The sequence below is a fragment of the Staurois parvus genome, unplaced genomic scaffold, assembly GCF_062004578.1.
Source record: "Staurois parvus isolate SC_StPar_1 unplaced genomic scaffold, SC_StPar_1.0 ptg000186l, whole genome shotgun sequence".
Taxonomy (NCBI): Eukaryota; Metazoa; Chordata; class Amphibia; order Anura; family Ranidae; genus Staurois; species Staurois parvus.
Window position 1 is genome coordinate 2,320,001 of NW_028317982.1, and position 27,237 is coordinate 2,347,237.

The window sequence follows — 27,237 nt, forward strand, 5'->3', positions numbered from 1 at the left end:
CTGTTTTCTTTGTGCCCTTGAAGAACATGTGCAGAAAAACTCAAGTCTCTGCACCATGGTGTGAACAAGCCTTTAAGCTGGAATCCATTATTTCATAACAAAGCACTCCATATTCTGCCAAAAGTGCAGTAGTTATTTGCATGATCCAGCTCAGCCTTTCTCAATCAGGGTGCCTTAAGGTTTCTTCAGGGGTGCCTTGGCAAAATGTCTAAAAATTGCCCCAAACTTTTATACCAGCGGGTGGAACAAGCCTACCTTTTAATTACACAAAGCCACAGGTTTTCATTGTGCACCATTACAACCTTCTAGTCGCCGGCATCCTGACAACCAATGACATCAGTTGATAAGGAGGATGTCAGCTGCCTGCACAGCATCCTAGTTTGACCCTCCCCTGCCCCTCTCCATCAGTGCTGGGGTCACATTAGCTCAGTGATTGAGAAAAACTAAGGGAGAGGAGAAACACTGGAATACTAGTCAGTACCAGTGTGCAAAGGTGTATATGCTTTGGAAGAATAAATCACCTCTAATGTTGGGTGTCCTACATGTGTGGATGTTGCTGCGTTTTATAAAACTATTAGAATAGTTTTTCACATTTTAGAATGGGGTGGTTCAAGACTGTCCAGAATTTTAAAGGGTGCCTCGGGACTGTCCAGAATTTTAAAGGGTGCCTTGACTGAAAATAGGTTTAGAAACACTGATCTAGCTGTATCAATGAGCAGAAATGTATAAGCATTTTTGTTTTCACCTGATGACACAAAAATGAGCTTTCCTGACAAAAATTATTACCAGTATATAAATTCCTTAAGAGGAGCTTCAGTAAAAATAAAAATCTATAGCAGTAAAGTATATTGGTAATTAGAATCAGGCGCATAGTGTGATGGTGGCCATTTGTCGTATGGGCAGGTGAAGCCAGTGGGTGGTCTCTTCCTAGAACAGTTAGACACACGCTGCTACACATAATAAACTGCTCCACCACCCTCAGCACCAGCTGCCACTATATACAGTGAACTGCTCCTCATATTATAAAGTGTGTATAATACACACTTTCTATTGCCAAAAGTATTGAGGCACCCCTACAAATCATTGGATTGAGCTGTTGCAATCACCTCCATCGCCACAGATGTGTAAAATCAAGCACCTAGGCATGCAGACTGCTTCTGAAAACATTTGTGAAAGAATGGGTCACTCTCAGGAGGTCACTGAATTCAAGCGTTGTACTGTGATAGGTTGCCACCTGTGAAATTTCCTGGCTATTAAATACTCCACGTTCACCTGTTAGTGGTATTATAACAAAGTGGAAGCAACTGGGAACAACAGCAACTCAGGCATGAAGTGGTAGGCCACGTAAAATGACAGAGCGGGGTCAGCACATGCTGAAGCGCACAGCGCAGAAGTCGCCAACTGTCTGCAGAGTCAATAGCTAAAGACCTCCAAACTTTGTGTGGCCTTCAGATTAGCACAACAAGAGTGCGTAGAGAGCTTCATGGAATGGGTTTCCATGGCCGAGCAGCTGCATCCAAGCCTTACATCACCAAGTGCAATGCAAAGCATTGGATGCAGTGGTGTAAAGCACGCCGCCACTGGACTCTAGAGCAGTGGAGATGTGTTCTCTGGAGTGATGAATCACGCTTCTTTGTCTGGCAATCCAATGGACGTGTCTGGGTTTGGCGGTTGCCAGGAGAACTGTACGTGCCTGACTGCATTGTGCCAAGCGTAAAGTTTGATGGAGGGGGGGTTATGGTGTGGGGTTGTTTTTCAGGGATTGGGCTTGGCCCCTTAGTTCCAGTGAAGGGAACTCGTAAGGCATCAGCATACCAAGACATTTTGGACAATTTCATGCTCCCAACTTTGTGGGAACAGTTTGGAGATGGCCCCTTCCTGTTCCAACATGACTGCGCACCAGTGCACAAAGCAAGGTCCATAAAGACATGGATGAGCGAGTTTGGGGTGGAGGAACTTGACTGGCCTGCACAGAGTCCTGACCTCAACCCGATAGAACATCTTTGGGATGAATTAGAGCGGAGACAGCAGCCAGGACTTCTCATCCGACATCAGTGCCTGACCTCAAAAATGCGCTTCTGAAAGAATGGTCAAACCTTCCCATAGACACCCTCCTAAACCTTGTGGACAGCCGTCCCAGAAGAGTTGAAGCTGTTATAGTTACAAAGGGTGGGCCAACTCTAATATTGAATCCTACAGACTAAGACTAGGATGCCAGTAAAGTTCATGCGTGTGTAAAGGCAGGCTGACCAATACTTCTGGCAATATAATGAATATATATGTGTGTGTATATATATGTGTGTGTGTGTGTGTATATATATATATACATATATATATACAGTCATGGCCGAAATTGTTGGCACCCTTGATATTTCTCCAGGAAATCATGTATTTCTCACGAAACGTATTGCATTAACACATGTTTTGCTATACACATGTTTATTCCCTTTGTGTGTATTGGGACAAAACAAAAAAAGGGAGGAAAGAAAGCAAATTCGACATAATGTCACACAAACCTCCAAAAATGGGCTGGACAAAAGTATTGGCACCCTTTCACAACTGCGGATAAATAAGAATGTTACAAGCATGTGATGCTCCTGTAAACTCACCTGGGGCAAGTAACAGGTGTGGGCAATATAGAAATCACACCTGAAAGCAGATAAAAAGGAGAGACGTTCACTTAACCTTTGCATTGTGTGTCTGTCTGTGCCACACTAAGCATGGACAACAGAAAGAGGAGACGAGAACTGTCTGAGGACCTGAGAACCAAAATTGTGGCAAAATATCAACAATCTCAAGGTTACAAGTCCATCTCCAGAGAACTAGATTTGCCTTTGTCCACAGTGCGCAACATTATCAAGAAGTTTGCAACCCATGGCACTGTAGCTAATCTCCCTGGTCGTGGACGGATGAGGAAAATTGATGAAAGATTGCAACGCAGAATAGTCCGGATGGTGGATAAGCAGCCCCAAACATGTTCCAAAGACATTCAAGCTGTCCTGCAGGCTCAGGGAGCATCAGTGTCAGCGCGAACTATCCGTCGACATTTAAATGAAATGAAACGCTATGGCAGGAGACCCAGGAGGACCCCACTGCTGACACAGAGACATAAAAAAGCAAGACTACAGTTTGCCAAAATGTACTTGAGTAAGCCAAAAGCCTTCTGGGAAAACGTCTTGTGGACAGATGAGACCAAGATAGAGCTTTTCGGTAAAGCACATCATTCTACTGTTTACCGAAAATGGAATGAGGCCTACAAAGAACAAAACACAGTACCTACGGTAAAATATGGTGGAGGTTCAATGATGTTTTGGGGTTGTTTTGCTGCCTCTGGCACTGGGTGCCTTGACTGTGTGCAAGGCATCATGAAATCTGAGGATTACCAAAGGATTTTGGGTCGCACTGTAGGGCCCAGTGTCAGAAAGCTGGGTTTGCGTCCAAGATCCTGGGTCTTCCAGCAGGACAATGACCCCAAACATACGTCAAAAAGCACTCAGAAATGGATGGCAAAGAAGCGCTGGAGAGTTCTGAAGTGGCCAGCAATGAGCCCAGATCTAAATCCCATTGAACACCTGTGGAGAGATCTTAAAATTGCTGTTGGGAAAAGGTGTCCTTCCAATAAGAGAGACCTGGAGCTGTTTGCAAAGGAAGAGTGGTCCAAAATTCCGGGTGAGAGGTGTCAGAAGCTTATTGATGGTTATAGGAAGCGACTGATTTCAGTTATGTTTTCCAAAGGGTGTGCAACCAAATATTAAGTTAAGGGTGCCAATACTTTTGTCCAGCCCATTTTTGGGGTTTTGTGTGACATTATGTCATATTTGCTTTTCTGCCTCTGTTTTATATTTGTTCCAATACATACAAAGGGAATAAACATGTGTATAGCAAAACATGTGTTAATGCAATACCTTTTTTGTGTGAAATACTTGATTTTCAGGAAAAATATCAAGGGTGCCAACAATTTCGGCCATGACTGTATATATAATGCACATACACAGATCTATCACATAACTGACAATTGGCATCAATATTGTCTTATCTACATTGACATCTTCCCCTGGATGAGAGTAAATGGAAAACATTTACTCTCATCTTGTAGGTTCTGCATGTCTGCCTGTCTGGGTATAATAGCAGTTTAGTTATCGCTGATGGATTTCTAGTTCTCCTCTAGGTCACACCAAACCTTTTACAGCATAATGGGATGGATGGTTGACCTATCATAATCCTTCACAATCTTCAAATTGGGTTAAAAGCCTTTTCTTCCGGTTTAAACATTTGCTATGTAGAAAAAGTAACATTGCATATCATATATGTTTTAAATAAGTTGTGTGGTGGGGGGTTTTTTGTTTTTTTTTCTTCCCAAAGGCTGTCTTGATACATATGAAAGAATGGAGCTAGGGAATTCAGTGTGATGGATGAGTGAATGGTAAACTTGACAGCTGTCTCCGGCAATGAGAACTGTGAATGTACAGCAATATGCTTGCGATCCCTGGTGTGATAAAGTAGCTTTATCATTGTCAGAGGCTTTGCTGAGAACCTCTGTGTCTGTATGAGGCATATGAAGTTGCAGACCTGTAGAGGCTGAGGAAGTACAAACCCTACAGTTGTCTCCTTCTTCTGCACCTCAGTCCTCCTGCTGCAGAGCAAATAAAGGAGTAGAAAAGACGCCACTGAGTGGAGAGAGTTATACACTTTATTAAAACAATGCAGTGAATTGTACTCACATTTTTGAAGATAAATACAGGCACATCTGATGTCTATATGGTCCTCCAGAATCAGTATGCATAGGCTGCGCCAAAAGCCAACTGAGAGATGGACCTGGACCGGAACACCACTGTCATGTGCGATGGAACGCAGAGAAAGTGATGCAACAATGTTTCGGAGCATGCGCTCCAACTATGGACCGCTCTCTTTTGTCAAGCTAACTAGACAGACAGGTGTGCTCACTATTATACTTTATGGGATGGACAAAATTGATTGGTACAACAATGGGACATTCATTAACCAATTAGAACAGGGGTGGCAAACTTTTTGACTTGAGGGCCGCAATGGGTTCATATATTGGACCCGGGGGCCGGACCAAGAGTAGATGAATGATGTGTATGTGTCATCCATAGTAAGTATAGTAATATTCCCCCATAGTAAGCATAGTAATTAATCCCCCATATAGTAATTCATCCCCCATAGTAATTCATTCCCCATATTAATTCATCCCCCATATTAATTCATCCCTCATATAGTTTTTCATTCCCCATATTAATTCATCCCCCATATTATTTCATCCCCCATATAGTAATTCACCCCCCTATAGTAATTCATCCCCCCTATAGTAATTCATTCCCCATATTAATTCATCCCCCATATTCATCCCTCATATAGTATTTCATCCCCCACAGTACTATCCCCCCCCAAGTAGTAAGCCAAGTCCCCTCTGTGTCAATTTGCTTACCTTTGCTCCGCGCGGTCCTCTCGCCGAGTTCCCGCGCCGTTCCGGTCTTCAGGGTGGACTGTGAGAGGAGCCTAGCTCCCCTCACGTTCGTCACGCTGCCCCGCCTACACACATCCTGACAGCCAATGTTTGCCTGCCCTGGCTGTTTTTTTTTCTTATCACGTTCCGCGGGCCGGATTAAAAGGTCCGTCGGGCCGTAGTTTGCCCATTGCTGAATTAGAACATATTCCATCTAGTGGATAATATAAAGAATCCGATAAAGTGATATTAGGGCACTATGGTTTACTGGCTGAACCAATATAGATGCTGCGAATAAAGTTGTGCACAGATATGTAATAATAATGCTAAATTAAAAAAGGGGACCGAGTATGTTTGGGAATGTGAGAAACAACTCAATTGTATTTGAATCCATGTGAAAGTTAAAAAACATATAAACCATAATTGCTTGCTGCAGAGCTAAGCTGTCGGGGAAAGGCAAGGTGAGAAATCCTAAAAGAAAATCTATTTTATTTTATTTTTTTGTGAACACTCTGATATTTTCAAGTTAAAAATAGTGCATACCTGCAAAACTGTTTTTCTTGTGGTTTTCTTTTAAAGGTTTCCCATTTTCCATGCAGCCATAGCACAGGACCTAGGATCTTCTGACCTGTGCTCTCTCTACTAGCTGCACAGCTCAGGAGTCATAGGCTTTCCAAAGTTGAAATCCCCCCATCCACACATTTCTATGCAGATGGGGGAATCCTTCCTGCTGAGCTATTGTATTCTGACAGTGGGGAAGCTTCCCCTTTTTAAGTGAACACAATGTCATTCCAATTGCTAGTGACTGCAAACCTTTGAAAAAGTAATCGTTATGCTAATTTGTGTCCTTGTGCATTCGACTTACCCGTCTTACATTTCCTAATGTTAAACTAACAAAGGAATCTGGGTTTTTTTATCCATCCAAAAGGGAATAATGTTCCCCTAAAGTAAATTGAATACATTACTTTGACCAGTACCATTGTACTCCATTCCAAAAAAGTTGCACTAATGTGATATAATTTTAATCTGCAGACTTTGTTGATTATATTTTGTGGCATGGGGGTTGTGCAAATTGTCATTTTACTATTTGTTCCCAATAAAAACCCAGAAAATAAAAATGTATGTATCCAAATTTGCTACCAAATTCAAGCCCTATCTGCTTGAAAAAAAAAAATATTGTCTAATATGTTATGGTAGGCTACAAAGCCGAAAAGTGTCAATGTAAGCACAGTGGCTAAGTCAGCGGTTCTCAACCTGGGGGTCGCGACCCCTTTGGGGGTCGAACGACCATTTCCCAGGGGTCGCCTAAGACCATCGAAAAACACATATTTCCGATGGTCTTAGGAACCGAGACACCGCTGCAGTCTCCGGCGATGTGTGGGCGGGATGATACGCTGCTGTCACCTGGCCACACCTCCGGGATCGCTCAGCAGCTCCGCCTCCTCGCCGCTGATTCGCCACCGGAACTGTAGCTCAGGAGAGGCACACAGGCGGCCAATCACCGGCGAGGAGGTGGAGCTTGGAGAGGAGGAGCCGAGCGGCAGCGCGCGTACATCAAAGAAGACCGAGGGAGCTGCCGGAGCGAGTGAAGAGGAGAGCGGCCAGAGAAGGAAGACAGCTGACAGGTAAGTGAGAGAGCGAGCCCAGGCTGGAGCAGGGGTCAGCAAGGTAAGTATCATTGGTGTCAGTGGGAGGAATAGTGCCCCATCATTTGTGTCACTAATACCAACGATGGGGCACTATTCCTCCCCCCACTGACACCAACGATGGGGCACTATTCCTCCCCCCACTGACACCAACGATGGGGCACTATTCCTCCCCCCACTGACACCAACGATGGGGCACTATTCCTCCCCCCACTGACACCAACGATGGGGCACTATTCCTCCCCCCACTGACACCAACGATGGGGCACTATTCCTCCCCCCACTGACACCAACGATGGGGCACTATTCCTCCCCCCACTGACACCAACGATGTGGCACTATTCCTCCCCCCACTGACACCAACGATGGGGCACTATTCCTCCCCCCACTGACACCAACGATGGGGCACTATTCCTCCCCCCACTGACACCAACGATGGGGCACTATTCCTCCCCCCACTGACACCAACGATGGGGCACTATTCCTCCCCCCACTGACACCAACGATGGGGCACTATTCCTCCCCCCACTGACACCAACGATGGGGCACTATTCCTCCCCCCACTGACACCAACGATGGGGCACTATTCCTCCCCCCACTGACACCAACGATGGGGCACTATTCCTCCCCCCACTGACACCAACGATGGGGCACTATTCCTCCCCCCACTGACACCAACGATGGGGCACTATTCCTCCCCCCACTGACACCAACGATGGGGCACTATTCCTCCCCCCACTGACACCAACGATGGGGCACTATTCCTCCCCCCACTGACACCAACGATGGGGCACTATTCCTCCCCCCACTGACACCAACGATGGGGCACTATTCCTCCCCCCACTGACACCAACGATGGGGCACTATTCCTCCCCCCACTGACACCAACGATGGGGCACTATTCCTCCCCCCACTGACACCAACGATGGGGCACTATTCCTCCCCCCACTGACACCAACGATGGGGCACTATTCCTCCCCCCACTGACACCAACGATGGGGCACTATTCCTCCCCCCACTGACACCAACGATGGGGCACTATTCCTCCCCCCACTGACACCAACGATGGGGCACTATTCCTCCCCCCACTGACACCAACGATGGGGCACTATTCCTCCCCCCACTGACACCAACGATGGGGCACTATTCCTCCCCCCACTGACACCAACGATGGGGCACTATTCCTCCCCCCACTGACACCAACGATGGGGCACTATTCCTCCCCCCACTGACACCAACGATGGGGCACTATTCCTCCCCCCACTGACACCAACGATGGGGCACTATTCCTCCCCCCACTGACACCAACGATGGGGCACTATTCCTCCCCCCACTGACACCAACGATGGGGCACTATTCCTCCCCCCACTGACACCAACGATGGGGCACTATTCCTCCCCCCACTGACACCAACGATGGGGCACTATTCCTCCCCCCACTGACACCAACGATGGGGCACTATTCCTCCCCCCACTGACACCAACGATGGGGCACTATTCCTCCCCCCACTGACACCAACGATGGGGCACTATTCCTCCCCCCACTGACACCAACGATGGGGCACTATTCCTCCCCCCACTGACACCAACGATGGGGCACTATTCCTCCCCCCACTGACACCAACGATGGGGCACTATTCCTCCCCCCACTGACACCAACGATGGGGCACTATTCCTCCCCCCACTGACACCAACGATGGGGCACTATTCCTCCCCCCACTGACACCAACGATGGGGCACTATTCCTCCCCCCACTGACACCAACGATGGGGCACTATTCCTCCCCCCACTGACACCAACGATGGGGCACTATTCCTCCCCCCACTGACACCAACGATGGGGCACTATTCCTCCCCCCACTGACACCAACGATGGGGCACTATTCCTCCCCCCACTGACACCAACGATGGGGCACTATTCCTCCCCCCACTGACACCAACGATGGGGCACTATTCCTCCCCCCACTGACACCAACGATGGGGCACTATTCCTCCCCCCACTGACACCAACGATGGGGCACTATTCCTCCCCCCACTGACACCAACGATGGGGCACTATTCCTCCCCCCACTGACACCAACGATGGGGCACTATTCCTCCCCCCACTGACACCAACGATGGGGCACTATTCCTCCCACTGACACCAATGATGGGGCACTATTCCTCCCCCCACTGACACCAACGATGGGACACTATTTCCCCCCCCCCCCCCTGACCCCAATGATGGGGCACTATTCTCCCCTCCACCACACTGACATCAATGATGGGGCACTATTCCTCCCACTGACACCAATGATGTGGCACTATTCCTCCCACTGACACCAGTGATGGGGCACTACTCCCACTGACACCAGTGATGGGGCACTACTCCCACTGACACCAGTGATGGGGCACTACTCCCCCCACTGACACCAGTGATGGGGCACTATTCCTCCCACTGACGCCAATGATGGGGCACTACTCCCCCCACTGACGCCAATGATGGGGCACTATTCCTCCCACTGACACCAGTGATGTGGCACTATTCCTCCCACTGACACCAGTGATGGGGCACTACTCCTCCCACTGACACCAGTGATGGGGCACTACTCCCCCCACTGACACCAATGATGGGGCACTACTCCCCCCACTGACACCAATGATGGGGCACTACTCCTCCCACTGACACCAATGATGGGGCACTACTCCTCCCACTGACACCAACGATGGGGCACTACTCCTCCCACTGACACCAACGATGGGGCACTACTCCTCCCACTGACACCAACGATGGGGCACTACTCCTCCCACTGACACCAGCGATGGGGCACTACTCCTCCCACTGACACCAGCGATGGGGCACTACTCCTCCCACTGACACCAGCGATGGGGCACTACTCCTCCCACTGACACCAGCGATGGGGCACTACTCCTCCCACTGACACCAGCGATGGGGCACTACTCCTCCCACTGACACCAACGATGGGGCACTACTCCTCCCACTGACACCAACGATGGGGCACTACTCCTCCCACTGACACCAACGATGGGGCACTATTCCTCCCACTGACACCAACGATGGGGCACTATTCCTCCCACTGACACCAACGATGGGGCACTATTCCTCCCACTGACACCAACGATGGGGCACTATTCCTCCCACTGACACCAACGATGGGGCACTATTCCTCCCACTGACACCAACGATGGGGCACTATTCCTCCCACTGACACCAACGATGGGGCACTATTCCTCCCACTGACACCAACGATGGGGCACTATTCCTCCCACTGACACCAACGATGGGGCACTATTCCTCCCACTGACACCAACGATGGGGCACTATTCCTCCCACTGACACCAACGATGGGGCACTATTCCTCCCACTGACACCAACGATGGGGCACTATTCCTCCCACTGACACCAACGATGGGGCACTATTCCTCCCACTGACACCAACGATGGGGCACTATTCCTCCCACTGACACCAACGATGGGGCACTATTCCTCCCACTGACACCAACGATGGGGCACTATTCCTCCCACTGACACCAACGATGGGGCACTATTCCTCCCACTGACACCAACGATGGGGCACTATTCCTCCCACTGACACCAACGATGGGGCACTATTCCTCCCACTGACACCAACGATGGGGCACTATTCCTCCCACTGACACCAACGATGGGGCACTATTCCTCCCACTGACACCAACGATGGGGCACTATTCCTCCCACTGACACCAACGATGGGGCACTATTCCTCCCACTGACACCAACGATGGGGCACTATTCCTCCCACTGACACCAACGATGGGGCACTATTCCTCCCACTGACACCAACGATGGGGCACTATTCCTCCCACTGACACCAACGATGGGGCACTATTCCTCCCACTGACACCAACGATGGGGCACTATTCCTCCCACTGACACCAACGATGGGGCACTATTCCTCCCACTGACACCAACGATGGGGCACTATTCCTCCCACTGACACCAACGATGGGGCACTATTCCTCCCACTGACACCAACGATGGGGCACTATTCCTCCCACTGACACCAACGATGGGGCACTATTCCTCCCACTGACACCAACGATGGGGCACTATTCATCCCACTGACACCAATGACATGGCACTACTCCTCCCACTGACACCAATGACATGGCACTACTCCTCCCACTGCAAAATTACAGTTATGAAGTAGCAATGAAAATAATTTTATGGTTGGGGGTCACCACAACATGAGGAACTGTATTAAGGGGTCGCGGCATTAGAAAGGTTGAGAACCACTGGGCTAAGTAGTCAGCATTTCTGTCTAGCAGTACTAGGGTCATCAGTTCAAATCCCAACCATGACACTCACTGCACGGAGTCTGCATGTTCTCCCTGTGCCTGCGTGGGTTTCCTCCAGGTACTCCTGCTTCCTTCCTCACTCCAAAGACATGCTGGTAAATTAATTGGTTCCTGTCTAAATTGGCCCTAGTATGTGTATGTATGAATTTGAATTCAGGACCTTAGATCGTAAGCTCCTTGAAGGCAGGCACTGAGGTGAATGTACAATAAATATATATATATATGTAAAGTGCTGCATAAATTGACGGCGCTATATAAGTACCTGTAATAATTGTACAGAACTGAGACGGCACCAAAAATAAAAAAAATCCATGACTCAAGGTTATTTGTGGAGAGAAGAAAGCCTGGGCATTCAAGAGGTTAAGAATGTATTGCTCTACAATATTTGTTACTCCAAACATAAGGGAGGGCTTGATTTTCAGCTCATTTAGTGGGAATTATCAGCCAAACAGTGACTGCATCCTATCAGATGCAGTCACAGTTGGGCAGAACCTTGGGTACACAGATACAACATATGGCAGTGGAGATTCCTCTGTCCATTTTTTTAGCATGGATGGGAAAATTAATTGATTTTCCCTCATCTGCAAAAATCTAGCCTTGTACAGTGGGGCAAAAAAGTATTTAGTCAGCCACCAATTGTGCAAGTTCTCCCACTTAAAAAGATGAGAGAGGCCTGTAATTGGCATCATAGGTAGACCTCAACTATGAGAGACAAAATGAGAAAAAAAATCCAGACAATCACATTGGCTGATTTGGAAAGAATTTATTGCAAATTATGGTGGAAAATAAGTATTTGGTCACCTACAAACAAGCAAGATTTTTGGCTCTCACAGACCTGTACCTTCTTCTTTAAGAGGCTCCTCTGTCCTGCACTCATTACCTGTATCAATGGCACCTGTTTGATCTTGTTATCAGTGTAAAAGACACCTGTCCACAACCTCAAACAGTCACACTCCAAACTCCACTATGGTGAAGACTAAAGAGCTGTTGAAGGACACCAGAAACAAATTTGTAGACCTGCACCAGGCTGGGAAGACTGAATCTGCAATAGGCAAGCAGCTTGGTGTGAACAAATCAACTGTGGGAGCAATAATTAGAAAAAGGAAGACATACAAGACCACTGATGATCTCCCTCGATCTGGGGCTCCACGCAAGATCTCACCCCATGGGGTCAAAATGATCACAAGAACGGTGAGCAAAAATCCCAGGACCACACGGGAGGACCTAGTGAATGACCTGCAGAGAGCTGGGACCAACGTAACAAAGGCTACCATTAGTAACACACTATGCCGCCAGGGACTCAGATCCTGCAGTGCCAAACGTGTCCCCCTGCTTAAGCCAGTACATGTCCGGGTCCGTCTGAAGTTTGCTAGAGAGCATTTGGATGATCCAGAAGAGCATTGGGAGAATGTCATATGGTCAGATGAAACCAAAATAGAACTGTTTGGTAGAAACACAACTCATCGTGTTTGGAGGAGAGAGAATGCTGAGTTGTATCCAAAGAACACCATACCTACTGTGAAGCATGGGGGTGGCAACATCATGCTTTGGGGCTGTTTCTCCGCAAAGGGACCAGGACGACTGATCCATGTACAGGACAGAATGAATGGGGCCATGTATCGTGAGATTTTGAGTGCAAACCTCCTTCCATCAGCAAGGGCATTGAAGATGAAACGTGGCTGGGTCTTCCAACATGACAATGATCCCAAACATACCGCCCGGGCAACGAAGGAGTGGCTTCGTAAGAAGCATTTCAAGGTCCTGGAGTGGCCTAGCTAGTCTCCAGATCTCAACCCCATAGAAAACCTTTGGAGGGAGTTGAAAGTCCGTGTTGCCCAGCGACAGCCCCAAAACATCACTGCTCTAGAGGAGATCTGCATGGAGGAATGGGCCAACATACCAGCAACAGTGTGTGCCAACCTTGTGAAGACTTACAGGAAACGTTTGACCTCTGTCATTGCCAACAAGGGATATATAACTAAAGTATTGAGATGAACTTTTGATATTGACCAAATACTTATTTTCCACCATATTTTGCAAATAAATTCTTTCCAAATCAGCCAATGTGATTGTCTGGATTATTTTTCTCATTTTGTCTCTCATAGTTGAGGTCTACCTATGATGCCAATTCCAGGCCTCTCTCATCTTTTTAAGTGGGAGAACTTGCACAATTGGTGGCTGACTAAATACTTTTTTGCCCCACTGTATGGCTACTGTAATGGAATGTGACCAAACAATTGGCAGTTGTGCAGAGAACTGTGTAATCTGTGAAAACAGGAACTAATGAGTGAAACTCTGACCATTCTGTTTTTGTGTTTGATCTACAAAGCCCAACAAAAAAGGAGGCTTAATAAACTTAACCTCTGTCTGTGACTTTAAAGGGGCAATCAACTACCTGGCTTCTGGGACTTGCCCTCTTTGTGATTCCTGTTGTGCCAGTGTTTCCAACAGACCTCCCTGTTCTTTTCACTAATGCTCTTCTTGTTTTTCCTTTGCAGGCTATAAAGAATAATGCAGGCTTTAGAGTGTGGATCCTCTTCTTCCTAGTCATGTGTTCATTCTCTTTACTCTTCCTGGACTGGTATGATAGTTAATAATTTAGCTGTGCCTCACAGCCACAACTTCATTTGCACAATGTTAAAATCGTTAAGAAAATGCCACATCTTTGTTGTTCTCCTTCCTCCACATTAGTCTGGATATGTTAATAAATGTCACTTTTAATAATGAGGTCATGAAGAGTGTTTACAAGAGATTAACTGGAATAAACTGAGCCGTTTGCATTACGGGGAAAAGCCAGACTTGCTGACTGCTTCTACACTGGAATTGTTAAAGGAACACTAACCTCCAGGACATTGCCTAACTGGGTTGAAGATTGGGAGCTGCATGCGCTACATTCAGCTTTTTTTTTTTTTTTGGTAACTTACTCTTCAGCTTTCTGTATTAAATTGGACCAGTGCCTTCCCGGAAGTGAAAACCAACATAACAGTTGTGCCACTCTAAATATATAATGATTATTTTGAAATACCTTTCCTGGCTAGCAGCAGAGATGGGTTGCCCAATTAGCAGTTTGGCAGCTGCCTGCACATAGACCCTCCCTTTCAATGAAAACAATGTGGAGATGATTAAAAAGGTTGCCATTGCTTACCACTGTAGTGCTCCCCCGCCTAGGCCTGTATCCATATTTATGCTGTTCATTCGCCTAGCCTTTACGCATGTTCTGGAAGGCTCTCACAGCTCCCTGAAGACAGACAGAACTCAGACAAACTCCAACAGCACTAGAGCAGCATGAGCAGACCTGACTCATCAATCACAGCACTTTTGTTAACCACTTGCTTTCCAGACGATTTACCCCCTTCCTGACCAGGCCATTTTTTTGCGTTACGACCCTGCATTATGTTAACTGACAATTGCGCGGTCATGCAACGCTGCACCCAAATGACATTTACGTTCTTTCTTTCCCACAAATAGAGCTTTCTTTCAGTGCTATTTGATTACCTCTGCGGTTTTTTTTTTTTTTTGCGCTATAAACAAAAGAAGACCGACAATTTTGAGAAAAAAAACAATATTTTTTACTTTGCTATTAAACGTGTCCAATAAAATTTTTTTATTAAATCAAATTTCGCCATAAATTTAGGCCAAAATGTATTTTGCTACATGTCTTTGCTAAAAAAAAAAAAAAAACTCACAAAATGTGTAAATTAATTGTTGTATGTGAAAGTTATAGCGTTTACAAAAGCCGATATATATACTGGAATTCGGTTTTTTTGGGGTTTTTTTAACTAGTAATGGCGGTGGGCATTCTGACACTGGGGGAACTGACTTGGTGTTTCTGACATCCCTAGTGACACCAATACCATGATTAGTATAAATAAAAAGCACTGACACTGTACTAACGACACTGGGCAGGAAGTGGGTTAACATCTGGGGTGATCAAACAGTAAACTGTGTGCTGTTTCACTACTTGGGCTGTGTGTTTGTGCTTCACTGTAAGAATGCTATGCAGAGCCACACAAAGCGGTGTGCAGGAGCTGACAGAGAAGAGATCTGTGTTTATACATGGAGATACTCGGCGATTACTGGGTGTCGGCGAGTAATCACCGGCCGGGACCCGGTGCCTGACAGCCGAGGCTGCAAATGGCGGCGCAGGTAGGGCACACGCGTGGCTCACATGCGACCTACCCAGAAGTGCAAAACCACGTATTATACACTTGATTTTTGCGCACCCCTGCCACCCTGTTGCAGTATTTCTGCTATAGGGCGGAGGGGAAGCGGTTAAGCAGAATACCATACAGATTTACCTGACAACCTCTGATAAGCAGAAAAACACAGCTATGCTTAACTTAACTATACACATCCTAGCACCAGACTAGGAGGGTGCTACATTACTTTTTGAAAATTTTAGTTACCTGCTGTCTCTGGTTTGAATGGTTTTAAACCCCAGACTCGGCATCCCCCTCCTCAGTTGCCTTCCCCCCCTGGAGAACCCCCCCACATGTATGCTTTGCTTTTTTGTTTTTATACTTCCTTTTTTCAGATGTCTTTAGGCCAGTCTGATGAAGTGCTGGTTCCTCTCTGCCTCTTCTTCAGTACTCCACTGTCTTTAGACAATACATAGATTGGCAGCGACATCACATCAGCCATGTGTCATCAAGACTCACATGGCTGAATGAGAGAAATTAGTCAATTTCAACAATATTGTAGATGGAGGCATCTCCCCTGCCTGGCTATTATATTTAAGCCTGGTACACACGGGCCGATTATCGGTCAGTTCAACAGAAACCGGTAGACATTTAGTCCTTGTGTACAGCAGCCTGTTCTTCAGAAGCCGGCCAAACTTCCAGCTTCTGTAGAACAGGCGTGCTGGAAAAACATCTGCTGATCGGCATCTGACCAGTGCTGGCAGCCATTGGCTGACCAGTGTGTTCTGGTGGGGAGATTGCTGTACTAACATTGCACAGTCAGTACAGAGACCTCTTCATGAGCTATTCTGGTCTTTTTCTTTTGTTCAGCCCAACAAAGAATAAAATAGCACAATGGAGAGGATGCACCCATCCACATTGAGTGTATGGATGGGGAAATCAAGTCATTTTTCCTGTTCAACCTTCTGGTTGAACTAAAGAAAAATGACTCCGCTGCCTTAGAGGGTTAACACAAACCATTTAAAGTGGAACATCACTCAAAAAGTGAATTCTCATTGGTTTTCGTCCTTTCTCCAACCAGTAACTAAGTTACAGCATTTTTTCTTTTTGGGGGGTTGTACCATTTTTTTTTTTTTTTTGGTACCTGTTTCCATTTCCCTAATTCTAGAATTTCCTTGCCCTGCCCCCTCTGCTCCAACGGCCATGTGCCAGAAGGCCGCAGAACCATTCACAAAGTGCCACCTGAGCTCACTCATGCACAGTGCATAGCCAGTTGTTCCTCAAGAAGTCACAGCCGGCTCCTGTATCCGAGATTGCAGTGCTGGGGACTTGCAGCGGTAAGAAGAACTAACTGTGGGAAGACCGCACTGGACCCCAGGCACAGGTAAGTACCTAATTTTTTTTATAAGTCAGCAGCTACAGTAATTGCAAAAAAAGCAAACCAAAGTTCCTCTTTAACACTGACAGGGGTTCCTACAATGGTCAGCTTTTACCCATTTAGTTAAAACTTTATCTCAAAAGGAAAACAGAACTGTATCTGTAACCTCCTAAAAAGTGCTAGCTGGAGATAGACTAATTTTCTAGACACTTACGTAAAGTCCATCTAAGGCCTCCTGTGCACTGAATGCCTTTTCTCCTGGCAAGAGAAAAGCAGCATTATAAACACGCTTAAACCTGCATTTTGTAAATGCATTTAGGCACGTTTGGCCATGTCAGCCATTTTGGGAGTTCATTCATTTAGTTGATCATTGAAATTAATGAACACTCAAGCTCTAATCACATAAACCACTTCAGAGTAGAACTATAGGCAATATTTATTTTTCATTTTGGATAGAGTAAGGGCCCTTTTCACATGGGCAGACTCTAACAAGCGGATCCACAACCCCCCCACCGGGCCTTTGGTCTGTCTGCTGATACATGCTGAGCAGGCAGATAACAGGTCCGTGTCCACTCCGCTTGTGCAGATACAGACACAGCCTGCTGTTCTCTGTGGAGCCGTCAGATGTAAACAGACTGCCTGTCCGTTTACATGTGACTGTTCTCTGATCTGCTTGACTGATGGGAAACAGATCTCTATCCGTCTGTTTTTAGCGGCATGGATCTGATCAGATGCAGACAAGTGTAAACTGACACATGGCTGTTTACATCCGCCTCCCCATAGAGAACAATAGGTGGATTGTTCGGGTCCACCTGAAAAACTGACCGGCGGACACGATTGGTCTGCCTTTGTGAAAGGGCCCTAAGGGAGGGTTTTAACCCTTGTATGATTTATCATTATTATTCTTATTATACAAGATTTATATAGCGCCAACAGTTTGCTCAGCACTTTACAATATAACGAGAGACAATACAGCAACAACACCGTTCAATACAAGAGGGTTAGGAGGGCCCTGCTCCTTGGAGCTTACAATCTAAGAGGGAGGGGCTAGTGGTACACAAGGTAATAACTGTGGGGGATGGACTGGTAGGAGGAATAGAAGATTCCATTGTTAGCTGAGGGCAGGATAGGCTTCCCTGAAGAGAGAGGTTTTCAGAGATCGCCTAAAAGTGAGCAGAGTAGGCGATAGTCTGATAAATTGGGGTAGAGAGTTCCAGAGGATGGGGGAAGCTCTGGAAAAGTCCTGGAGATGAGCATGGGAGGAGGAGACAAGGGAACTAGAGAGCAGGAGGTCGTGCGAGGAGCGGAGAGTACGGTTTGGGTGATATTTGGAGACAAGATTGATGAAATTTGGGGCAGAGTTATAAATGGCTTTATATGTTATTGTTAATGTTTTGAATTTTATTCGTTGGGCAATGGGAAGCCAGTGGAGGGATTGGCAGAGAGGGGTGGCAGACGTGGAACGGTTAGTAAGGTAGATGAGTCTGGCAGCATCATTCATGATAGACTGAAGAGGGGATAGCCTGCAATGAGGTAGGCCAATGAGAAGGGAGTTACAATAGTCAAAGCGAGAGATAACCAGGGACTGAATAAGTTGCTTAGTAGTTTCAGAGGTTAAGAACGGGCGTATCTTGGAGATGTTACAGAGGTGAAGTCTACAAGATTTGGACAGCGATTGGATTTGGGGCTGAAAAGACAGATGGTAGTCTAGGATTACACCTAGCACCCTGGCATGAGGGGAGGGACTGATAGTTGTATTATTGATCTTGATGAAGAAGTCAGGGGAGGGGGCACAGGCTGGATGAAATAGTATGACCTCTGTTTTAGAAAGATTGAGTTTGAGGAAGTGGAGTGACATCCATGCCGATATATCAGTAAGTTAGTAATGTGAGAGGAGACTGAAGGGGTGAGGTGAGGAGTAGAAAGATAGATTTGTGTGTCATCAGCATAGAGATGGTACTTAAAGTCATGGGAGTTTATCAAGTGACCAAGGGAGGAGGTGTAGATGGAGAAGAGAAGGGGTCCAAGGACAGAACCTTCAGGGACCCCTACAGAAAGAGAGAGTGGAGGAGACCGAGTTATAGGTAACGCTGAATGAGCTCTGCGATAGATAGGAGGAGAACCAGGAGACAGCAGAGTCTCAGAGGCCAAGAGAGTGGAGTTTTTTGAGGAGGAGGGGATTGTCGACCGTATCAAAAGCTGCAGAAAAGTCAAGTAGTAACAGTAGGGAGTATTGGCCATTGCTTTTAGCAGTTAGTAAATCATTAGTGAGTTTTAGTAGGGCAGTTTCAGTGGAGTGTAGTGAGCGAAAGCCAGACTGTAAAGGGTCAAGAAGGTTGTTGTCAGTGAGGTAGGAGCTCAGGAGTTTAGAAGTAAACGGGAGCAGGGAGATGGGTCTTACGTTGTTCAGGTTGATGGGGTCCAGGGAGGGCTTTTTAAAGTATGGGAGTGATGTGTGCATGCTTTAGAGGGGAAGGCACCGTTAGAGAGGGAGAGATTGAAGATGTGAGTGAGGGAGCATAGGATAGAAGAAGAGAGGGACCGTAGTAGTTGAGAGGGGTCAGGATCCAGGGGGCAGGTAGTGAGACGGGCTTCTGAGAAAACCTTAGTGACCTCTTCGGTAGTAGCAAGGTTAAAAGAGGAAAGTGTTGAGGGAGGTTTAGTATAGGGTATGCTAAGTGGGACAGATGTCTGTGTAGTGGAGATGCCCCTATGAATTGCATCATCCTTGTTTTTGAAATGATTTGCAATTTTGTAAGCAGTGAGTGAGTTACTGAGTGGAGGTGAAGAAAGTAGAGAGTTAAAAGTAGAGAAGAGACGAAGAGGACTGGATGACAAGGTATTGATGAGAGCATGGAGGGAAGAGAAGAAAGCAGATTTATGTTTGCCCTCTTTGTCCCATTAGGAATATTTACCTTCACTTCCTGTACAATAGCTAAAACAGGAAGTGAGAGAAAATCCCTCCAAATTAAGGGAATCTCTCACTTCCCCATTGGAAGATTTCCCCTCTATTACTTTTCTGGGGACAACCCAAAATTTGGAATTTTCTTTTACTTTCACTTTTGGTGATAATGGTGAACAGGACAAATAGAGAGGGTGAATCTCCCTAACGGGGCACAGTCAGCAATAAAAACCTGTCGGGGTTCTAATCTCTTTCCAATCTATCCAAAACAAAAAAAAGTTTTGCCTTTAGTTATACTTAACAAAAAAGAAAGGAAAAAAAAGAATACCAACATTTCCCTGTATGTCTCTGATTTTTCGCTAATTCTGTTTTCTTTTTTTAATTCATATTCTCATTCTGTGCTCAGGACACAATGAGGTTGATTTACTAAAGCAGTTGAAAATCTTTACTCAATAAATTGATTGAAGATTCACGTCAAACACCCAATCATGTGAAAAGCAAATGTTTATTTAATCTGAGCATGACTGGGTATTCAAAGTGAACACAGCTGCAAATTACACAGGTCTGCAAAAAAAAATTTTTTCAAGAGCTGTTTTGGTTATTCCATGTAATCTTTATGTTTTTTGGTGTGCTGAATCCGAAAATGACCTCCATTTTGTCATAGGACATCACGTTTCCTGACAATTTAGGTAACTATGTTAAATAGGGCAATACCTCAAAATAAATGGAAATAGACTTATAAAATTAAAGTTTTATTACAATTTTTTCATGAAAATCCTTTTTTGAACTGAAATGAGCTCACCTACACACACTAAACTCGATTCTTCTTCCCTGTGAGGCTCCTCTTGGTGCATTTACGCTTGTGAGTAGCATCTGGAATGTCTCTCTGAAGCATCCAACAGTAGTCTGCCATCATTGTAATGCTCCATTTTCCCTGGTATCTCCTTTCCATCTCTTTAATGTCTTGGTGGAATCGTTCACCTTGTTCCTCATTCACAGCTCCCACATTTTCAGGAAAGTAGTCAAGGTGGCACTGGAGGAAATTTACTTTCAAACTCATCAAGCAACCTAAAGCTTGAAATGCTTTCAGCATTCATAGTGAGGATCTTTGGTATTGCCTAAAAATTTCTGTACGACTTCTTTAAATGCAATCCACCCTTCTTTTTGAGGATCCGTCATGGTATTGACAAACTCTTGATCAACTGTAAGCCTTCTAATGTCTGGTCCGGCGAACACACCTTCCTTCAATTTTGCTTCCGACAGGCCTGGAAACTTGGTGACCAAGTATTTGAAGCATTCTCCATCTCTTGGAAGTGATTTTACGAATTGCTTCATCAGTCCCAATTTTATGTGGAGAGGTGGTAGAAGAACTTTATGGGAAGGTACCAAAGTATCTTGGAGGACATTTTTTTCACTGACACTTAGCACCCTCGGCTGCCAACTCTTCTTGGTCCAGTGATTTTGTTGGTCTCAACTGTCCCATAGACACAGAAAACAAGGGTATTTGGAATCCCACCCACTGGATTCTTCAGGAAAAATTAACCCCTTCTACCATTAGAAGCACAGACTCAGGGCTGAGGCTTACACATACAGCATGCTGCTGAGTATCCCAGTAGTCAGACATGTCACTCAGAGCAGCACTTGTATTCACCCCCTTTGCAGGGGGGAGGGGCAGAGATTGTTTACCTGCAAATAACAACAAAGGGCCAGAAGAGAACTAGGGAAATGAGGAAATAGAATTTTTTTCCCCTAAAACTTGCTTAGCTGACCATCAGATTTACAGTGCTATTTTTTTTTTACATAACTCGGACAACCCCTTTAAGGTTTTTTTGGCATTTTATATCTTAAATGCACTTATGTGAATTAATTAATAGTAATTTGGACTTTAAATTTGGTTAAAACCCATAATATAAAAAAAAATACCAAAAATTAAATTTTTTTTATAAATTTGAAGACAATTTTGCATTTTGTGGCAAATCATGACGTCTAGGAGTTTTTTCAATATTTTATTTGTTTTCAGCACACCAAAATACATGGAAATTAGATGAAATTAATCAGCTTTTTAGTCGCAGACCTGTGTTATTTGTTGAAGATTCACAGCTCTTTTAGTAAAACAGCCTCACTGTTTAGAATGCCATAATAACCAATCGGCCTTCACCTTTAAGCTCAAAAAGTGCAAAATGGATCTTTATTGGCTGCTGTGTACATTGCTCTTATTAAATAAATAGCAGTTTGCATACTGTGTTTAACTTACTTTCAACATTGTAGTAATGAACGCTAAAGCTTGCATCTTCACTGTAATAGATCTCTTTCAGTGTACCGACAAAGAAAACACAAGGATGTTTTGATACCAAGTTAATATAAATGATTGAATAAAGCAGTTGGTTTTAAAACGATGTTAAAAAGTAATCCGTGTGTTTCAGCCTTGTGGGAATGAATATTTTAATTTAAAGGAGTAACAGTCCCCATCCTGGCTAACACTTTATAAGTGCAAACTAAACTGAGGAAGCATTTTAGGAGCCCATTTACATCAGGTGTGGTGGGATTGTGCTGGGTAGCCTCGGCCAGCACAGTCCCAACAAAATACAAGGCAAAATGCCAATCAGGCAGTCCACACCCTCATGTTGAGGTGTTAAATGCTGAAAAAAGTACAGCATGCCATACTGTTTTTCGGTGCAGTGTGATACCTCAGACTCCTGCGTCACACCACACTGCAGCCAGTGGAACTTACACGTCACTTTGGCACATTTCAATAAAGTTTGTATAAGAAAAAAGTAAACGGTGCAATGCGCAAGGAACTATGCATCTGTACTACTGTCATCCTGCTGCACACCAGCGACTTCATTCTAGCGATAACAAAGATTCACAACTGTTGATGACACCTTCTTGACCTTGAAGCATAAGTAAACTTAAAAAGTAAAACACTGCTACAGTTTTTTGACAGAAGACCCTGCAAAGCCTCTTTTGCCAAAAACACCTTGTTCTCACGTCTTAGCTTTTAATATTTTTTTCAATTTTGTATATGCTGTATGGTGCAATGTACACTCTGGTACATGCACTAAAGATATATATGTAGAAGAGGCTTACCAGTGACCAAAGAGAACAGGGGACCCAGGAGAGGCAGCGGAGGAGATAGCGGCAGCAGGGTACGGAACAGCAACTTACAGCCTAGATTGGTCAGAGCTCATTGGGCACACTCATAAGGTAAACATGCTGTAATGTGCATTTATGCTGTGCATACTCTCACATTATCGAAAGAGCTTACTAACTTTACTTCTGCTTTAACAGCCCTACCTGCTGATTTTACTTAAAGGGGAACTTTATTGGCAATTATCTGCAGGGAATCTGGTCACTGAATACAGCGCAGTGGCTAAATGGTTAGCACTTCCACCTGGCAGTACTCGGGTTGTTGGTTCGAATCCCAGCCACGGCACCACCTGCCTGGAGTTTGCATGTTCTCCCTGTGTGGGTTTCCTCTGGGTACTCCAGTCTCCTCTCACACTTCAAAGACATGCTGGTAGGTTAATTGGATCCTGCCTAAATTGGCCCTAATATGTGTATTTATGAATGTAAAGCAGGAACCTTAGATTGTATACCCCTTGAGGGTTAGGGACTGATGTGAATGTTATATATATATATATATATATATATGTGTAAAGCGCTGCATAAAATTGATGGCATGATGGCACTATATAAGTACCTGTAGTAGTAATAATAACAGCACTGCACAAAATTGATGGCGCTATATAAGTACCTGTAGTAATAATAATAATCTTGCAAGGAAAGATTAACAGTGCCAATGTGCTAGTCCCCCAGCCCCTCATTCTAAGTCGCTAGGGTGTTAAAAAAAAAAAAAAAAGGCAAAAGAAAGGAAAAAGTACTTACCTTGGACCCCCAGCTTCTGCTCTGTTCTTTTAGACACTAGTGATGTCATATAACCTCACTGCAGCCTCCTGGAAAAGGATCCAAAAGTAGTGCTCCTGCACATTACTGATCCCTACGGGAACAGGCCGATAGCCGGATCCAAAGTCCGCAATTCCTTCAGCAAGTTAGCTTTCATGATACAGTGAGGCTAGAGCGATACAGGTGATATTAATCTCTTGTTAACAAGAGATTAAACAACTAAGTGGAAATCGCATGATTAGGCTAGGGCTACACGTGATATTTTAGTAGCTTAGTGCTACTACTAAAATTGCTAGTGATTAATCACAAGGCAGGAGATTTACTGAAACTGGAGAGTGCATGATCTGGTGCAGCTCTGCATAGAAACCAATAATCTTCCAGGATTTATTGTCAAAGCTTACCGTATTTTTCGGACCATAAGACGCACCTGACCATAAGACGCACCTGGTTTTTAGAGGAGAAAAATAGGAAAAAAAATATTCTGAACCAAATAGTGTAATAAAATATTTAATAAAGTATAACAGAATAATATTTGAACCATATAAACTGAACAGCAGTCGACAGTGGCATTAAGAACCATTATCACTGTCATTAACACATAAAGACAAAGGTTTGAGTACTCTAGTCTTCTGAAAACCCCAAGAACTCTTCTTCGCTAGAGTCAGAATTCATGAAGCTCATTTGGTCACAATCACTGACATCACTTTCTTCGCTGTCTTCGTATAAAATACAGTCTTCACTTCCATCTAAGGCATTGCTAATGCCACATTTTTTGAACGACTGTACAACAATCTCTTCCTTCACTGAGTCCCATGATCTTTTCACCCATTCGCAAACTTGAGTGATGGTGGGCCTCTTCATTCGTCCAGTGGGTGTCAAATCATGGTTACCATCAGCCATCCACTTGTTCCACTCTTCTCTCATAAAGACCTTAAATGGCTTGTTTATGGAGACATCAAGAGGTTGCAACTGGCTGGTAAGACCTCCGGGAATGACAGCTAGATGGGTCTTTACTTCCTTGAAGCACTTTTTGGTTGGTTCACTAATATGTGCTCTAAATTGGTCAAGCACTAATAGGGCAGGTTTTTTCAGAAGTCCTCCAGAACGTTTGGACCACACCTTTTCAACCCATATTTTCATGCCATTGTCATTCATCCATCCTTTTTCATAGACGTGTACCACAACACCTCTTGGAATGGCATCTTTTGGAAATGTTTTCCTTTTAAAAATCAGCATGGGTGGCAATTTGGTGCCATCGGCACAGCAGGACAACACAGCTGTATAATGCGTCTTCTCGTGCCCTGAAGTTTTCACTGTGATGGTTTTGGCACCCTGCAGGTCGACAGTCCTATTAGAAGGCACATCAAATGTTAGCGGAACTTCATCCATGTTCCCAATATGGCCAATTTCAAAGCTGTTTTTCTTTCTGGCTTTGATAACAAAATTGTGAAAGGACAGAATTTTAGCCTCATATTCTTTGGGCATTTTTTGGGCAATTCTGGTTTTGGTACGCATAGCAAGACCACATCTTCTCATGAATCTGTAGCACCATGATGGTGATCCTGTAAAGTCTTGAATGCCCCTCTCTTTAGCAATGCGTTTCGCTTCAAAAATGATCATTTTTGTTGAGACGGAAAAGCCATTTTTGCGATTGAAGCATGATCCATTCTTTCACGTCCACCTCCAACTCTGGCCACTTTGCAGCATGCCCACGGAAAGTGTGCTTGTTTTGTCTTCTTTTTGCAGCCGATCCTCCTGTTTCCTCCACTCTCTAATCAGTTTTTCAGTTGGAGGCGGCCCAAAATGCCTCTCCGCTGCTCTGTTTCCATGCTCTTTAGCATATTTGATAACCTCCAGTTTGTATGGAATTTTATAGACTATTCTTTTCTGCTTCAGCATCTTTGTAGAATGAGGTACAGTAGTACGGTACAATATTTTTCTGCAAGAAATGAAGGAACTTTCAGTATACCATAATTTCTTCAATGATTACTATTGAGCACTAACCATTTGCGTTTTCACTGAGCAATCGCCATTTGCATTGTCACTGACCACTGACCATGTGCGTTGTCACTGACCGCTGACCATTTGCTTTGTCACTGCATACTATATACGGTATTTTTCATACAGGTTTATGGTACCATATATGGGAGTATGGTTTATGGTACCGTATATCTGAAGTACCGTATATGGTATGGTACTTCAGATCACAAAAGTGACAATTGAAAGGAAAAGAGGGACAACTGAAAGAAAAAGAGTGACAATTAAAAGAAAGAGTGACAATTAAAAGAAAGAGTGACAATTGAAAGAAAAAGAGTGACAATTGAAAGAAAAAGAGTGACAATTGAAAGAAAAAGAGTGACAATTGAAAGAAAAAGAGTGACAATTGAAAGAAAAAGAGTGACAATTGAAAGAAAAAGAGTGACAATTGAAAGGAAAAAAGGGACAGAGGGAAAACTGTTTTTTTTATTGGGAACAGTTTATTGGGAAAATGTAGTGTAGTGTGTAGCGACATTTTACCTCAGAAGCCGATGACTGGAGTGAGGGGCATGCGCACTGCTGTGTACTGTAACACCGCCTACTACATGCTATCCTCCAATAGCATACGGCGGTGACACAGCAGCAGCATCGCGCCTCCTGCACAGATCGGCTTCCCGAGGACAAGGTAAGGTGAGGGGGGATCCGCTGCCGCTTTGCCTGAGAAGCCTGGACACGGGGCGGGGGAGTGATGATGCAGTCGCCTGAGAAGCCTGGACACGGAAGGTCCCGGGGGACCCGCTGCCGCTCTGCAACTTCTTCTATTCGCACCATAAGACGCAGGTACTTTTCCTCCCACTTTCTGGTGAAGAAAAAGTGCGTCTTATGGTCTGAAAAATACGGTAATTGAACAAGCTGAAGTTAGAATCTGGCGCAGATGTGCATGGTGGCCAATCAGCTTCTGAGTGCTCCAGTTTTAGTAAATCTCTCCCAAGGTGTAGAAAATGACCACTAAACAAATGGAACATATTATTCCCTATGGAGTAAGCTACACAAGTAGCATGTAGTAGCCTCTTGTAGTGATCAATTACACACATTGTGCAATAATGCTAGATTGATTAGCTACTATATGCAACTTGTGTAGCACTTTGCTCTTTGAAAGATGTGCAGTTAAAAAGCATTCTGTGTTGAAATAGTTCTTTACTTACATTTACTGTTTATACAAACTCCCCTCTTATAATACAATATTTCAGTTTTTACAGATCTGCTTTAACCACTGCGATTATGTACATTGTTTTTATTTATGTATTTCTCAGTGTAATTATCAGACCTGCAATTATAATTCCATTTTTATTTCACTTACGTCTTACGATTAATTCAATAAATTGACATTTGGATACGTTTTTGGGTTCTGGGTGTATTTATTTACTGCAATATACTACCATCAAATTTTCTGTTCAGCCATTGTTAATTCATTTACACTTTAACACTGTGA

The 27,237-nt window shown here is 44.8% G+C and overlaps 1 protein-coding gene across 1 annotated transcript in view; it reads left to right on the top strand.

Moving 5' to 3' along the window:
* STX18 (syntaxin 18) overlaps window positions 1-27,145 on the top strand; it is a 264,025-nt gene extending 236,880 nt beyond the window's left edge. The window contains exon 11 of the mRNA XM_089677399.1: window positions 13,945-27,145. Within this exon, the coding sequence (XP_089533525.1) occupies window positions 13,945-14,040 (96 nt within the window). The 3' untranslated portion in view covers window positions 14,041-27,145. The remainder of the gene's footprint in view (window positions 1-13,944) is intronic.
* Window positions 27,146-27,237: the final 92 nt, after the last annotated feature.